This window comes from Bombus huntii, chromosome 1, assembly GCF_024542735.1.
Source record: "Bombus huntii isolate Logan2020A chromosome 1, iyBomHunt1.1, whole genome shotgun sequence".
In the NCBI taxonomy this organism is placed as follows: Eukaryota; Metazoa; Arthropoda; class Insecta; order Hymenoptera; family Apidae; genus Bombus; species Bombus huntii.
Window position 1 is genome coordinate 7,231,954 of NC_066238.1, and position 17,173 is coordinate 7,249,126.

Genomic DNA, 17,173 nt, shown 5'->3' on the forward strand with positions numbered 1-17,173 from the left:
GATTTAATCGCCATTTATTACAGTCGAATGAAATTTTATGAATGTCGATATATGTGTAAAACGGTTGGTTGTGTGTTTAATGTGATTATCAAGCGTTGTGTGTGGCCGAAGGAAATTCTAGAAATTAATGCCTAATATATCGGAGAAAGGTTTGTTTTATTCATCAAAGTGAAAATTAATCTTAAATTGATGTGTTAATATTTTAGATAATAAAAATATGATAAACATCAATGGCTCTGTAGCGATATGTTAAAATCAGGAAAACTGGAATTGTTAACATTGGAACGAATGAACGAGAAATATGAAAGTAATTGTTATCAAGTAACACTGATATACTTTCAAAGAATCGCAGAGGATTCAACGTCCGTATTTAACCTACTTCTTCGATATCGACCGTACAATGAGTGAAAGAACGTAAAAAATCCACGTGTATTCTAATTGAATGTGAGAAGGCATTTCGATGGCTATAGTCGAGTTCCCACGAGCCGTAACAAGCGCTGTAAATCTCTTAATCCACTCTTGCATTGTGCCTTTTATTTTCTAGGAGCGAAGCCAATTCCACGACTAGAAAATCAATTCACTGCTTTTTATTCTTTCCTTCAGGAATACCTGAATCTTTTTCTCCTTCTTGTATAATAGAACTATCGGATCGGTGTACACATAAATTATTTCTACTTTTCTCGGTGATTCGCAAATTCACAATTTATTTATTTAATTCCAACGTTACTTTCGTAATATTTTCTTTGATATTTTTTCTTGTGAAAAAAGTTATTCGTGTGTTTAAAAAGAGTAAGTCTTGCCAACACTCGATACGCCAATATTACAACAAATTCCTCTTTAATATAAAATAAAATTTCAAAATATCTATTCATCCAACAAATTCCTTAAAACACCCCTTAAGAAGTGGAAACTATACGGTGTTGGGCAAAAGAAAGTTCGATGATATCATAACTTATCAGACAAGTATCAAGTTTCACCTTGCTTTTTTGTCCGTAACTCTAATAAATAAACTTATTTTTATCTTTATTATATATTATAAGCTGAGAAATTACGAACAAAAAAGTAGAAACGTATAAGTGTTCATTAATGTTTCTAAGGTTCAGAGGAGAATTGCAACTGGTCGCAGCTTTTCCATCCGCTTGTCTCCTGGATCTCTCTCACATCCTCTTTCACGTGCAATATCGAAACAGGTATTCCGATGTTTCACGAGAGATATCATCTACGCTCGGTGCACACACGGTCTGGCAAAAAGTAGCGTTTTCCATTTCACTTTACGTTCGCCACGATGCGAACGTTATCGAGGCGACGATGCTCGACGTCGTCTTCGCGCATCAATTTACTTTCCTCGAAGGTCGTTGCATAAATCGGCGGCCAGAACTTTTTCGATATCTAGTCAGGCTTTCCCTGAGTTCCATTACAAAATAGAGCGGAGAGAACGCGACACATTCAAGGATACGCATTATACACTGAACTATTTGTATTGTACGAATCATGTGAGGTTTATTACTATGATTACTCACCTTTCTTTCAATCTTGAATCGCTATATTGGAATACGAAATTTAGTGATCTTAATTTCGAAGCGATTTGAAATTTTTCAGAGTCTTAAAATTCAATGTCTGCTCATATATGTAAATCTGAGAAAAAATGAGAGTAATTATTTTCTTCTCGTCTTGCTGAATTTGGTTCTGAAAAGGTTACAGGTCATTCTCCTCGAAATCGACGATTAAAAATTGAAATTTAAACATTAATATCGGAATTTTGACATTAATATCGCGTTTATTCTCGACCTATCTATTAATCATGGACGCTAAATTGGTCAGTGGTAAATTTATTCGCTCTTTAATGCGAGAAATAAATGTAAAAATTTTGCAAAACAGAAGAAAGCCACTGGCTTCGCGTTGCAGCAAAAATAACGAATTATAAGAATATTTCGTTTCCTTGTGAGATTTGCAAATGAATATTCGATTTGATTGTTCGATGAATTATTTTAATTTTACAAGGAGAAAGTAGTAAGGTCAATGTTAATATGATATATATCCAAGAATGGTGCACTTCTTTTAACGTTTTTATTACGGTTCAAAAAGCGATTTCGTGTTATAAAATGCATAATACGGAGTTCGAAAAATCATGCTGATTTGTTAATAAAAAAAAAAAAATAAGGAAAGGAACGTTGCATAATGTTAAGTATAAAACAATCACTTCGAGTAATAGCTCTATTTAAAAGTTCACAAAGACATCCGGCAGGTAAATAGTTTAAATACTCCAGAAACCAGTTTGGTTTCGTTAAAAATCACTCCATCACCGACTATCACTTTCGTGCTCTCTAGAAGTGCTCTTACTTGATGCTGCAACCTACAAAACCTCTCTAATCGAACTGACCGATTACTTTATGTAACATGAACACGTGATCGGAAATCGCTTTGCTGCAATAACGGTACATCTAAAGAATCTGCATTCTTGAGGTATTTGTAAAAATGAATTTTAGGTTCTGTTAGATTAGCGACGAATTTTAAGCGACTAATTAACACAAAACGCTTGCGCGAGTTACAAGAGAAATTAAACGCGCGAAAGCAACGGCAAGCGGCTCGTCAGCATTAAAAGAAAGTTATTTATAAAGTTGCATCGCGTAACAAAATCAATATCGCAAATAGAGATGTTGTCAGTGCTAAATGATTGAACGACTCGTGATTTTCTAGCTTGAATTTTTTATCTCCGAAGAATTGAACACTTAAAACAAAATGAAATTAAATCGCGAAGAAAGTACTTTTCTTTTAGTTGCGTCATTCATCCAACTAATCGACGGAATCATTTCTCAGGCGAAATAAAATAAACTTTAAAAAAAGAGAATAGTTTTAAGAAAAGTATCGCTGTGAAAGTAGAATGATCTTGTACCTTCATCGACTGTCGATCAAAAAAAAAAAAAAAGAAAAAAGAATAAAAGAAAAGGGAAAAAAGGAAGGGATCACAGACTTCGATAAATGTAGAAGCAACCCTGTTCGGTAGAATCGCAGCAATAGAGACACGCTTAGAGTGTCGTCCGGCGATTAAAGATAAAGGCGAATCAAATTGGTTAAACCGTTTCAACTCAAAGGCAATCACGTCGTAACTAAAAACACATGCGACCATTGACAAACGGTCGATGATCGGTGAAACCGAATAGGAATCTCGACATTGACATTCTCGATGGGGTTGATCGACTCGTAGAGCAGCGGCAAAGTGAGCGGAGAGAACGGTAGCGTTCGAATAAATTTCGAATGGCATCCCGCTTTTAATCGTAAACCGACCTAACACTGTTTACTCTTGTGCGAAAGAAAGTGATCTTTAATCGATACCGCACCTATTCGATAGTTCAAGGACTGCTCGAGCTAGGATTTCACCGCGGAATTTCGCTTCGATTCAAGTTTTACTGTTGCAAATTACAAGTTGGTCTTTATATGGGTAGACGACATAGAAGGTGAGTGTCCCCTTTTATTCGCATCCTTTTACATAAAAGCGATTTTGACCTTGTACGACCTTGTACGATCTTAACTCTGAGCTTGATAATGATGGTAATTAACATTACGTAATTGACAAACATTTTTTACAGGAAATTACTGTGCACGCCTCGGGTAAACGTAACGACGATCATTGGAATTTCTTTATTAAGTCATTCGTTTTCTTTAACGTCAGGTATACTAAATTACTCTTATTATTCTCTATAAGATCGTTTACAATTACAATCAATTACCACAGTGCAAAGAGAGAGATAGGCAAACCGTCTTGCGATCAAAGCCAAACACGGAAACAATAGATTGTAAAACAGCTTTCGCTTTCAGAAATGTTTCTTCGTCCAGCTAATTCCCATCAACTTCTCTACAATGACAGAGTAAAAGTGGTATAGGAATCTTTAAAGACTCGCGAGTTCGTAGCATCAGAAGCACCAGGTAGCATCATATCAAGGGAACATACTGAACAGAACGTTTGTTCAAACATATATGCGTACTCTTTTAAGCTCTCCTATATGTACATACTTATACAGGGTGGTTGGTAACTGGTGGTACAAGCGGAAAGGGGGTGATTCTACGCGAAAAAAGAAGTAGAAAATATAGAATAAAAAATTTTTTTTTAATTTTTTTTTTTAATTTTTCCATCGAGACAACGATCTACAGTGAGACCCGTTATAACGTACAGCACGCGTACCGAGCGAAAATTCAAAGTCGATTTTCTCGAAAACAAAGCCTCAAACGAGAAATTTTTATTCTATATTTTCGACTTCTTTTTTCGCGTAGAATCACCCCCTTTCCGCTTGTACCAACCACCCTGTATATTACAAATGAAGTAACTTAAACTCTTCTATTATGTAGCTATATTACACTACCCATTGCTTTTACTATTTCTTTTCTATTTTTACAGTTATCTACTCTGCTTATCTTATATTATACATATACGTTTCTCTATCTCTATTCTATAATTCCTCCTTAATTGTCCATTAATCTTCATTAAGTGCCTTATAATCAAGTACTCATACGAATCCCCAGAAATCACAAACCAGGAAGTCTTCTCACAATTAAAGTTCAGTACGATCCAGAAGATCGCTGAAGATCATCGCGCAACCTTGCTATCGTTGCACGATGATTACGCGCGTGATGGCTCCGTTCCTGGATAATTAACGAGCTGATTTATACGCGCTGGTCGTTTTAATGACCGGCTGTTGCCAGGGAACGAAATAGAAAGTGGCGAGATATACACGAAAAGAGCCAGCGGAAAAGGGAACACCAGGGAGCGAAGATGGACGAGGACGCGACGCAGGGACAAGAGGAGAGATCGAATATTCGCACGAGACTCTGCACTCGAGGTAACTTCAGTATACCCTTTCACTTCTTCCATTTTCGTGTTCCGGTCTTCAGAGAGATTCCCCTGACGGAAGAATTGGAAATTCTACCCTGTGTCGTTTGTACGTTGCCACTTTCCAGATCGCTCTAGGATTTTTCTTTGTCGGTGTTACTGCAAGAAGAATGATCGAACAGATTTTCACGGAAGCATCGATTAATAACAAAACTACCAGAATAGTAAAAATAACTTTTTTCGTTCGAGTTTCATAGATTTACAATATTTCCTGGGGAAATTTGAACGATCTTTTTTTTTTAAATATAAAATTACATACGTATCAAATTTCGCGTGATTTTCATTTAAATTTGTCTGGTACGAGGTCCGTACTTCAGCCGCCGGCGATTCTTCCGGGTAAAACTACGTGGTTGCGGATCGACGAAGAAAGTTAAGAATGGAGAAATTTTGGGGTCGATGGGTTTATTGGACTAGAATTCGACTGTGTTTCTGTACTCTGCTATATGTATTTTCCACAACGCAGGCAGAAGATTGCTCTGTATGCGAAAATAAACGAGAAAATAAAAATAAAGATATATTTCACTTAAGTTACTCTTGAGTCATCTGTGTATATTACGAAACATTAGCAGAAGAGGACAAGTACTCGGTAATTAAAATGTTCAACTTTATTGCTAATAAAAGTTTATCGAATTTCAAGGAAACATCTGAACATCCCTTTAGAAAACTTTCTTCTTTCACTTTACATAATTGCTGGCATTTTACTAGACGAACACCGTCAAAAACTTTCAACGACGTTAATTCAATTCGTTGCTTTAATCATCGATCAGTTAGGCGAATGAATGCACATTCGTTGCAGCGCCTGAATGAGTCAGCTTGCTGATATTCCTTGATCATTTCCATTTCAAATAGAAACTGCACGTGTTCCGGTAAATTTACCGGAAAGAAAAATTTCGCTTTCCCACGAAATGCAAAGTGGCCGTGATGATGACGCGAAAAATGAACGTAGAACAACGTTTACTACAGTGAAATAATTACACGCAGTTTGTTTCCGCTTTTCCAATAGCGTTTAGAGAAGAAAATGGCCCTTGTCACTTCGTTCAACCTGTACTCTCTTGTCTTCCTGTTTTCTTTCAGACAACTGTACTTGATGAACAACTATTTATTTGTTCTTGTCAAGCTCTTAAGTAGCTATGTCGCAGTAGAATTTATGTTGACGTGCTCTATTCTAAAGTAACAAAGCTTAGAACTAATATGACTTTCCTGATACTTTCTTGGTGGATATGCTATTACAACGTTCTAAGAAAATTTTAAGAAATTTTAAGAAAATCTTAATAATTTAACGAATAGTTTAAGGTGAATAATCTGAATGATTTTCGCGAATTAAATAAAGTATCCATCGGCTTCCGATCTTTTGAGAAATGAAAATAAATTCGTGAAATTTATTAATAAATTTAGGACATGATTAAGATCGATCAAAAATCTTTGAAATATTTCTGAAAAATTTTGCATTTTATTGATTCATGCCCCTGTCAAATTCTGCTCATGGTTCATGGACTTTGATACTTGATCGAAAGCTTCTAAGGCTATGGTTCTTTAATATTTCTAATCAAAATTTTTTTTCTCGACTTTCACATCAAATTTAACTTAGGACTCAAAAGATCGTCCTCAATTTTTCTTTGTGACAGAGCAAGCGGGACAAAGAAATTACATTTTGAAACATTTCAAAAGATTGTAATTCAATTTAAGATACCAAGAACAACACGATCAATCGATGAAAAGATCGCTTCGCAGTTCTTTATCTTTCTTCAAAGTCTAAATTCAAACGAAAAATATAATTCTTTCTCACGAGGAAGGACACCGAAATAAAGAAAATTTTCGAGAATTTGTGAAAACCTTGATCCCATTTGCAATACTACCGTGCAATGCAATATCCGTGGAAAACTGAAATCGTGAAAGAATCATGAATAAAGTGGAAGGCCAGCTCGTTGACCTTTCAGCTTACACGCAAACTCGTCCGGAATAATAAAGTGTCTTCCCAGAAATCGAGAGGATCGGGCGACAGGCAAGGTGGAGGCGGTGAGTTGAAAAGATCAAGAGGATCTCGCATCCTCGCGCGATAGAGCGACTTTCTCGACTTTCGAACGTTCAGCCGGTCATCGGACCTCGAAGTGAAAGTAAACGAGGAAGATGTGGTCCTCGCGACCGTGGCATTCGATCGTTGTTTTATTCGTGTTCGAGGCTGCCAGCCGATCGTTTCATCCGTCTTGATCACTGAACCGTGACGCTACATCGAGCCTGTTTCACGGTTGCCTATAGTTGTTTCAATAGTTTTCATAGAATTTTAAAACAGTATTTGAACTTGATAAAGTAACCCTGCTACGTTCTTCTCATCTTCAATTCGGCATTTTTACGTTGTTCTATGTTCTTTCTTATAGTTAAAAAATTTATAATTAACATTAAGTTTGAAGAACGTATGGAAGCGCGAAATTTTACGTCAGAGATCTTTTTTAAAATATTAAAAATCTGCTGAAACGAAGTTGAGAGTGAGATTGAGACGTGAAAATTTCAAGGTCGTAATAGAATTACGTAAGAGAGATATTTGACGATTCACACAGTTTGAAACTTTATCGAATGACGTTTGCCTGTGTGGAGACTTGTATGATCATATGTAGCAATGAAATCGACAAGTTCACAAAAAGTGGAGTCGGTCAGTTTTGCTTCTGGGAATCTCAATTACAGCAGTAAAGGAAAGTAGACTATGTATTTCACTTTTACTGGAATTTTACGATCACTTTTTCAGTGATCTCCTTCCGTTTTTGGGAAAAGAAAGAATATCCGATTTTATTCGTACATGTACAAGGTGTGTATGTATGCCATAGTTGAAGAATTGTTGTTCACAAGTTATTGTTGTTCGTGAATCGATTTAATGGTGTCAAATGTTGAGCATCTAAACGCTAAAAGAGATGCTGATAAAATTATAATAATTCTAAGCTACGCAATAATATTAATTCTAACGTTAAGAACATAAAAATAAGGATCTTTGTCATTCCTCGCCCTCCGATATGTACAATTCAAACGATACGTCATTCAAGTATATGTCTGCTGCAAAAGATACAGAATGTAACTTGTAATTTTCGAGCAACTTTCCAGATGAAGCGAATAAAAGAAAGATTTACTTTCACCGATGTCCGAGGAACATATTAGAAGCCATACGAGAATTACGCTACGATACAAATTGCGAACTTTCTTGCATTTCATTTACCTGTGCTATTATATTCGAAATCATTAATAAATTTAGACATTCACATTTATAACAAGTAAATTATTAAATTTCTTTAAACATCCACACATCGAAGTATAAAGATACACATTGACAATTACAACTCTCGAGACGTTCTCTGGTCAGTGAACCTAATCTCCTCGGTATCCGATGCAGTTCAAATACCACGACGATCTTATAAAATTCCTGCAAAACTGAAATCAAGAGAATCATTTCGCAGAATTTCAAAATTTCTCCGTATCCTCCGCACTCGTAACCTAATTGCACATGGGTCCGTGCATTCGTCCTCCATGCATGTCATTGTATTATACTTAGTGGAAACGATGAAGCGAGATGCTCAAGTTCATCCTCTACGCACATTGTTCTCGCATTCTTCCTCCATTGTGATTTAGACAGTAACAAATTATGTATCCCTGGAATCTGCCTTCCAAGTTCTAAATTATTCAAAATTCTTTGAATATATAATACAAAGAAAGAAATAATTGAACCAACATCGTACGATCCTAAACGTGGTATCAAATTCCTTATCCCTTCCCATACATCTTGGATTGGAATCAAATTATTAATTTTTATCAAAACATACAAACTTTAATACGAACCCGATCTCGTCATCTCGCTGTATCTCTTCCACCAACGATACCCGTAAAAGTATCTAAATTAACCAAACAACTCTAATCTATCTAACCATGAACCGCCTGCGTGGGCGCCGGAAGCACCACGTTCATCGGAACAGGGAACGTATGATAAGGCGAACTCTGAATAGGCATATTCCTAAAATCAACCGGCGGTTCCATAGTGTCCTCCTTAACGTCGTAACCTTGCTTCGGCTGAGCAAAATTCGCTGACCAACCACTGAAACCAGGAGTTGTAGAGCCAGCCGTCGAGTAACTCCCGCTAACCTGTTGGTTTTGATAACTGTTTCCCAAAGTTGTAGCGGCGTTAGATAAAAACTGTGGCCAGGATTTGGTCATCTCTTGGAGCTTTTGTTGATATTCGCCTAAAGCTATTGTGTCTCTCAACACGATTCCCTCTTTGCTGCCACCGATAGTGGCCGATGGAATGCCAGATGGTAACAGGACGCCACCTTGCGGCTGAGAAACGATGTTCTTGTAGAGATCGGTAGCCTTCTGCTGGAGCAGGAGTATCTGATCCTTGTTCGTGGCGGCGCCGAGGTCGATCGGATTATTCGTAACGAGGTCCTTCTCGATGGATCTCGAAGAGTAGAGTCTCTTGCGATCACTTTGCCTCCCGTTGTAGTTCAAGGCTGTCTCTGCATCCGGAAAGAAGGTCTCTTGCTGCGGAGACTCGTACGACGAAGGTGAATACTGGGCGTCGGGTGAGGAGAACGGTGGCGACGAATATTCCGATTCCGACGTGTACTTGTGCTCTTGGGAGCTTGGATTCCTGCGGTGAGTGTAATGGTCAAAGAATGCCAGTGAAATAGCGACGATGTTAGGAACGTCGAAGGCAGTTAAACGCTGTTCTGCTTTCGAATGATTTGTGGTAAGTAGTTAGAGTGCGTGTGACCAGTGAAAGTGCGTGAGAGAATGCGTAATTGTTTAACGATGTTCGATCAATTCCAGTCGTGTAATTGTAGAGGCAATGATTGTTTAGAAAAAAACACAAGAAAGTCATCTATTTTTATCTTTATCGAAATTCTATTGAATTTTCGTTTAGAAACTTAGAAAACAACGGTGACAGGTGCTTATCAAAGCAGCCACAAATAGCCTTGATAAATCGTTGTGAAATATTTAATTCGGATTTACACGAAACAAGATGACAAACGCGCTAACACTGTTTTCAAAAATAGCAAAGTTGTTCCCAGAAGAACTGGCCACAGCTTTCGTAATCTGAATATTTTATAGATACAGAAAATAAAATACTGTCTCTTATGAATATTATAGAATCTTCTAAAATGCAATTTTTATATTGGAATTTCATTCGTGAATACATATTGCTCTTAATTCTGCAAATTGTAATAGAGTAAATGAAACGGTTGGCCTGATATTGTGAATGCTGTTCTACTGGCCGCAGTAGAATGTACCGCCAGTAGTCAGGCACGATCGAGCGGTACCATCTATTTTACTGAGAATTCAAACTTGAAACTTATTTATCCTGTGTTTTCATATCTAAATGTCAGTATGTCAAGATTAATTCATAATTTTAATGCAATCCAATTAGTTGCAACACTACTCTTCAGTTAATTTATTACTGGAGAATGCAAATTTATCAGAAATACAAATTGGCTATGTATATTTGACATATATTTCTCTTTATTCGTCCTGCCTTTTGTGAAAGAATTCTAGAAACTAGGGCGCTTCTTTTCTGGCAACGCCTTTTTCTCTGCGCTCGAACCATGACGTTAAATGATACGAACAAGCAAATATGGATTCGCAACATGGACCACGAATACTTTCCTGCAAATACTCGGTAAACACGTTCTTACGATTTTTATAATTCTATTACTTCCAACGTGTTTCAGTTTTACTATTATTATTAACTTTATCTTCTTCTTTCCCATATCACGTACTTATATTTCTCGATAAACGAATCCCCATCATTGAAACGAAGAAATGAATAAATAAATGAATGAATACACGAATAGGTAAATAAGCATATGAAAGAAGGGTGCGAAATGAAATCCTGTCCTATCCTTAAATACAGCATTCTCACCTTTCACGATTAAACGAGACGCTACCCTTAATCTGATCGTAAGGTATGTAACCCTTTCCGTACGAAACTGCATGACTGATGCCCTTGCCATAAGGAATGTTCACATGGTTCACATGTTCGTAGCCTTGATCGAAGTCATCTCCTCCATGAGGAAACGATGAACTTCCGTACACAGATTTCTTCGAGTGATAGTGTACGGGAGGACCATGATACTTGTGATAATGAACTTCGCTGGCGTACGATTTTCTGGAACGCGGTAAAGGAGATTGCCACGGTGGTGGTCCCATGCGCCTGGTTTGCTGTGGAATCATCAGCAACACCCTGTTGCTGTGAAACGAAAGATATTTAATAAAATATGTAAAAATCCGTGCTCTAATAATTATGGTCTGTGGGAAGGTTTGTAAGTTGTGTCGTGCTATAAAGAGTTCGAGCTCGACACGGTCTGGTAACGAGAGTTATACTTTAGTCACGAGAATACTTACACGGAGTGGACGAGTAGAGGCTCGCTGATCGTCAGCACGAGAATGCAGAAAGCCTGTAGTAAACATAGATCGAAGATTAATGGATTGAACGAGTTGAATTACGTACAATGACTGGCACCAGTCAAACTGTGATTTTATTAAAAATAAAGATTTGTTGCGTATACATACAATGATACTAAGGTTTTACAAAAATTATATTCAATTACAGGGTAGAATTTAAGAGTAGAAATAGGATTGTTCGAACAGAAATTTTTAGCAAGACGCGTTTAAGAAAAATTAATCGCTGTTCTGTGGATGGACAACAACTAATGTGCTCGATCATGCGATCTACGACGCAAAGATAGCGGAGCGTGCAATAAGAACTAAAAGTTTCCATGTAAAAGTACGGAGGCGTGTGTTGATCTTGATTGATGTTTTAACCTACATCGGAGCCAATCTAAAATCAATCTCTTCTATAGTACTGAACATTCTATTTATACTACTTAGCCACAATCTAAAATTACTTCATTCCACATAAATCATGAAAACTGGAGAAGTTCAAAATCTCAAAATTCAAATATTTAAGCCCGATGAATATAGCGATTCGCAATTGAAAGTACGGTAATCAGATAATTCTTAATTCAGGTAATTCTGAGAACAAAATTCTTAAGAACAAAAAAAATATTTAGCCCATTTTTTACCGAGGAATTAAAAAGATCTATAATACTGAAATATGTATAAAAACAAACACCACAAAAGCAGTGCAAATATACTGGTGAAATGCAGAGACCTCATTCCTATTGAAACTTCAGACTAGAAAGACTCAAATTGTAACTATCTAACACAATCTAACAAAACAAAACCAACCTTCGCAAACCACCCCTTACCATTCTAAATATTACTTCAACCTCTCCTCAAACCTTATTCCCTCACCATAACTCTACGATCTAATTGATTCTGTTAATTAAATCACCAATAATCAAGATCCACTTACCGAATACTTCATGTTGCAAGTTTCCCGAGAAAACCTGCCGAATCAAACAAAAACCTCAAACTCGTGGTCGTATCGATAATAAATCCGAACGCGAGGGTACAACGACGTTTAAAGTGTCCGCGTAGTTATCTTGCAACTAATCGAAATACAAACGATGTGCTCCGTATGCTCCAACCGGTGCGGACAAATTGCGGGAGGTCCGTCCAGGACTGTTCTCTTTTATACAAGATAAAAAGAGCATAATCGCCGGTGGACTCACGACCGCCTCCCACCGACTGGCTCCAGCCCTGGAAAGAGATCGCGCGTCCAGCTGTGGAATCTCCGCGAGGATGAAAACGGATTGGGTAGCCGAGACTTGGCGTGCCGATACGAAACGGACAGTCGAGCACGCCGACGAAGGGGTATTTTTCTTTCGGGGGAAATCGACACTTTCTTCTCTCCTAGGCGTTCACCCGGCCTAAGACGCGAGTAAAACGCGACTCCACGAGTGTTAAGTCATGCGACCGCGCCCCATCGATACCGACGTGCTTTCCAAAACGCGACCAACAAGAACGAGACTGTCGTTCCACATTTTCGAGAATAACACGCACTTGCGGAGCGAATGTGAGAATACGTCTGTTGATTCAGGGTCGTGGCGAGGGAAACGTAGGTGTAGGATCGTGGGAAACTTGGATCAGGTTAGCTGGATAGCCTTGAACTTACAGTGATAGACAAAAGAAAGTTTAGCATTGCCACTCTTATTAGATTAGTACATTTGACGCTATAGAATTGATATTTTATCTTATAAAATTATGATGCTTTTCGAATCGCGTATACCTTGAACTTTCTTTTCTCCGTTATTGCTAGTTTGATTAAAATTTGTTTAAGAATAAAGTTTCTCGAATTACTCAAATTCCATTGTGAAACTGTACTCGTCCTGTGCGTTCGATATCCTTATCGTGTTTCAAACGGAGGATACTCGTCCTCGCACTTTAGACGATATATTAGAGCAGTTCATCCCTATGCTAGTCAAAGCGAGGAGGAGAATAAAAAAAAGAAATCTGCTACGTTCGCAGAGCGTCCAACACTGACTCGTGATGGATGAAATATCATCAGTCGCTCGTGCGTTCCTTCCTTCGCGTCTCCATTAGAAAACTTTTCACTTAATTTATTTGCCTTTTTATATCGCGTTATATACCTTTCAGCTTTGTTACTTTCAGGCTTTTAAAAGAAAACAGACGTCTATCCTTTCCAATTATTTATCACTCAGATTTTCAAAATTTGCACAAGATTTTTCAGTTATATTTAACAGGAAAATAGATAAACGAGTGAAAGCGATCACGTGGAAAGTTCAGCCTCGTAGATGGTCGTTTTCAATCAAACATTTCCAACCATCTTGAAAAATCGATGAAATCATGATCATATGTTTCACAAGGAAAAACGTGTATCAACTTGTAATCTAATTCATACTGCGTCCTATTATACGTACTATGAAATTCAAAAACAAATTCGTTGAGAGTGAAAGATGATGGAAAGTAATTCTTGACAATTAGTTAACATCTGTTAGATATAACTAAAGTTTGAAAAAGTGTATAACAAGATTTACGCGTGCTTATCATTCGTAGATAATGCGGTAACGGTGAAATCTTACGGATAAGTAATCTCCGTTTAGAAGCTGTAACGATCGCTTTCTAATCATCCCCCACGACGTTATTCTAACACGACTATCCCGAGCTTGGGTAAAATCTCGAAAATAAATACTGAAAGTCTGATTGCAAGATTTCGCAATGTTTATTACTTCATTTTTACTTGGGCAAATTAAAACAAAAAACAATTTAGCGTGAAAAGTAATTCTATTCCATAGAATCTTACTTTTGGGATGACTCGAAGGGCGCTCGAGGAATTTATAAAGAAAAGAAAACTTTCTTCCGCGCTTATATTAAACCAATCGAACAACACTATTCGCCGTACGAGTTCAACGACTTCAATTATAAAAATACAAATAAAAAGAAAATAAATTGCATTTGATCGTATGCGATCGCAATTTAACAAGCACGAAAGTGGAGAATCATCCGCTAGAATTCTTCGTTCCAAAGTTACTCCATAGCTAGATATAAATTTCGCGGTGAGAGTAACGCTGTTTGCAACAGAGAAATCTAAGAAATCTAAGAAATCTAAGAAATCGTTGCGCTATAAAATATACATACCTACAAATACAGGCGCGATCCTTCCACAAATACTTTAAGGATCGTGGTAGCGTGGAACGCGAAATTGCGATCGATCTTGGTGAATTCCATCGGGCGAAATATTTTATCGCTTCGCGGATGACCGCTTAACGATCGAACGAAGATCAAGGTCCTCGAGGCCGATACTATCGCTTTCTATCGGTCTCGACGAACGATCGACTCGGGCAGAGTTATTAGAAATCCAATAAAAGTAACAACGCTGCTTAAAGAGCTCACTGTGAGTCAGAGGGGGAAGAACTTCCTGGTTTCACACGGTGTGGTATGACAAGCGTATTATTACTTGGAGGTTTCGCTTGAATTTTATGCTTAATTACGGTTTATTACGTCAAGAAAAACGGAACAGGGAGGAAACAAGGAAATGGTGAATAAAGTAGAATCTAAACTCTGTGAAACGCTGAAGGAAGTTTTGTCACTGGACAATTGGCATATAATTGGTAGATTTTTTATTCTAAATTACCTACCGATTGCGTGGTAATTTCCTTGCAAAATATTTCTTTTTTATTTCTTAGTTGCTGGTAGTAAAATTAGGGTGTCTATTTTGTTTGATATTTATATCAAAATTGACTTTCTTACAATGCTCTACTTGATTCGCAGGCTTTTCGTTTTCGAAACTTGTATAAAATAATCGAGCATAAATTGTTCTAGCTTGTCGTTGATTGTTAATTGATAATTTATTGGAATCTGAAGGTCTACGACTTGCACGCTGATTCTTAATATACTTGACTATATTTATAAAGAGGAAACGAAAACAAAATCCAAGTAAACATTGAGTAATCGTTTCATCCGGAAATCATTTTGTGGATTTTGGTTCGTGATCATTCCTTGTACCGCTATAATTTTCTTCTTTGTACTATCATTATTTATTATTATTCTGCTCACGGAGTTCTCAAATTACACTTCACACTTTCTCTGTTTTTCTGACACACAAGCTACTTAAAACGAACAATTTTACATTGTATAATACAATAGTTCTTATGGTCATAGTCAGGTAAAGACGTTATAGTCGGAAACTTTTTTGAAACTTCCCATGCAAACAAACAAAAAATTACGATTTTGCTGCCAATGCTTCATAAACAAACCCCTGTTCCCTCAAATACACTGAACACTATTTTCCACCATCTTTCGTCATTTGTAAAATCTCTGTCAGCCATCGAGATATCACCGATCGTATCGGACCCATATTCACGCCCATGCCTAACTCACCTGGCTAGAATGAAATTCCTCGAGTAGAGAGTTCACTGTCACGGTTTCGCGATCCGCGTTAAAAAAGGGTAACGCGTTGCTCGTTTTTGTTTTCGCCCGGTCTATCGTTGGAATGCACGCGCAATTCGGTCCAGCCGAGTATGGACGTTTTACAAGGCGAGGCGATCGGTTTCCCTTTCTCCTATAGTCTGGCGTACGGTACACACGATCCTAGAACTATGGATCGTCTTACGGCCACGATTTCTATGGATCTTCCCCCTGGATCCTCTTGGACGATTGAACGGATCGGTTTCGTGAAAGGGTACACCTCGATTCTGGTGAAACGATGCCATCGCAGAGAATAGAAATCACGAGTAGTTCGGGGAAGGAGATTCTTTTCTCCTGTCTACGATGCATTTACCTTTCAATCTCGGTATACAGTATAGATTTTAGTTTAGATCACATTGTCGATAGATAGAATTCTATCGAATTCTTGAAACGATGAAAGAGAATTAATGGCAGCATATTGGCAGTACATTTAAGCAATTAGAATTTAATGAGAGATTCTGTATATCGTTAGACATTGATTAATAAATAGTTTGTTTCGTTAACCGAATTGTGGAATTTAGAAGTGAACAAATTTAAGTAGCACTTAGAATTTAATAAAGGATCATGCTGTCTATACGAGCTCGCTATATTAGTCACGCTAGCTGTATATTCTTGCTTCAAAGTTATTCACGCGATAGACATCATCTCACAGGATCAAGTTTAAGATCAAGTTTACAATATATTACAACGAATACCAGCTAAATTGCCACCGTAATAACACTACGACGCGAGACGTGTACACGTAATATTTCGAAAGGCGTCACAGCTCCTACTCGATAATTTACGATGACACGTCTTTCATCAACTTAACCAGCTAAGCCACGCAATGTGTTCTTGAACACGCGCCACGTTTTATACGTTGACAGGAGGATAAAGAACGGGAAAGAATCGGATGTCTTTCATTAGTCGTTCTACCGGCCAAATAGTCGCCTATGAAAATTCAACTTTAAATGAAACGTTAAACGCTTGCATCTTATTTCGCCAAACGCAGAACACTCGAATGTTTGACATTAAACGTGCGAGCTTCAGGTTTGATTCTTATTATGCAAATACATAGAAAGTATCGTCTAAGTGAAGTCTGGTCTGACGTTAATTAAGCTGCTAATTAACTGCATTAAACTGCTGTATAGAATAAGATTAAACAAAGAATAAATCTGACGTCGAAAACCTAACGATCCTACGAAGTCGTTAAAGTACTGCTCTTTGATCCAACTTTCAAAAGCTCGATACAATTTGATACAACTGACACGTAGCTAGGTTCTTGATAGCAGATGCAATTAATTGCAGACTGATATCTGGAGATAGGACGATGCTTTCAAGACGATCTTGAACAACAGTGATTATCGCAACAAAAGATTATCGCAAGCAATTGTATTATGACGACGGATAGTTCGTTGACCCAGCGTTCCTTCGATTTGTTAAAAA

The 17,173-nt window shown here is 37.5% G+C and overlaps 1 protein-coding gene across 1 annotated transcript; it reads right to left on the reverse strand.

Moving 5' to 3' along the window:
• Positions 1–7,762: 7,762 nt before the first annotated feature.
• LOC126872655 (uncharacterized) lies at positions 7,763–11,096 on the reverse strand. The gene is made up of 2 exons (XM_050632776.1): positions 10,779–11,096; positions 7,763–9,509 (listed from the first exon to the last, which is right to left on the reverse strand). The coding sequence occupies exons 1-2, from the start codon at positions 11,087–11,089 to the stop codon at positions 8,786–8,788; spliced, it is 1,035 nt and encodes a 344-aa protein (XP_050488733.1). The 5' UTR covers positions 11,090–11,096; the 3' UTR covers positions 7,763–8,785.
• Positions 11,097–17,173: the final 6,077 nt, after the last annotated feature.

Coding starts and splice junctions, on each gene's coding strand:
- LOC126872655 (XM_050632776.1), bottom strand. CDS start 11,089: ATGATTCCACAGCAAACCAGGCGCATGGGACCACCACCGTGGCAATCT. Junction 9,510..10,778: donor GTCTCGTTTAATCGTGAAAG/GTGAGAATGCTG, acceptor CACTCACCGCAG/GAATCCAAGCTCCCAAGAGC.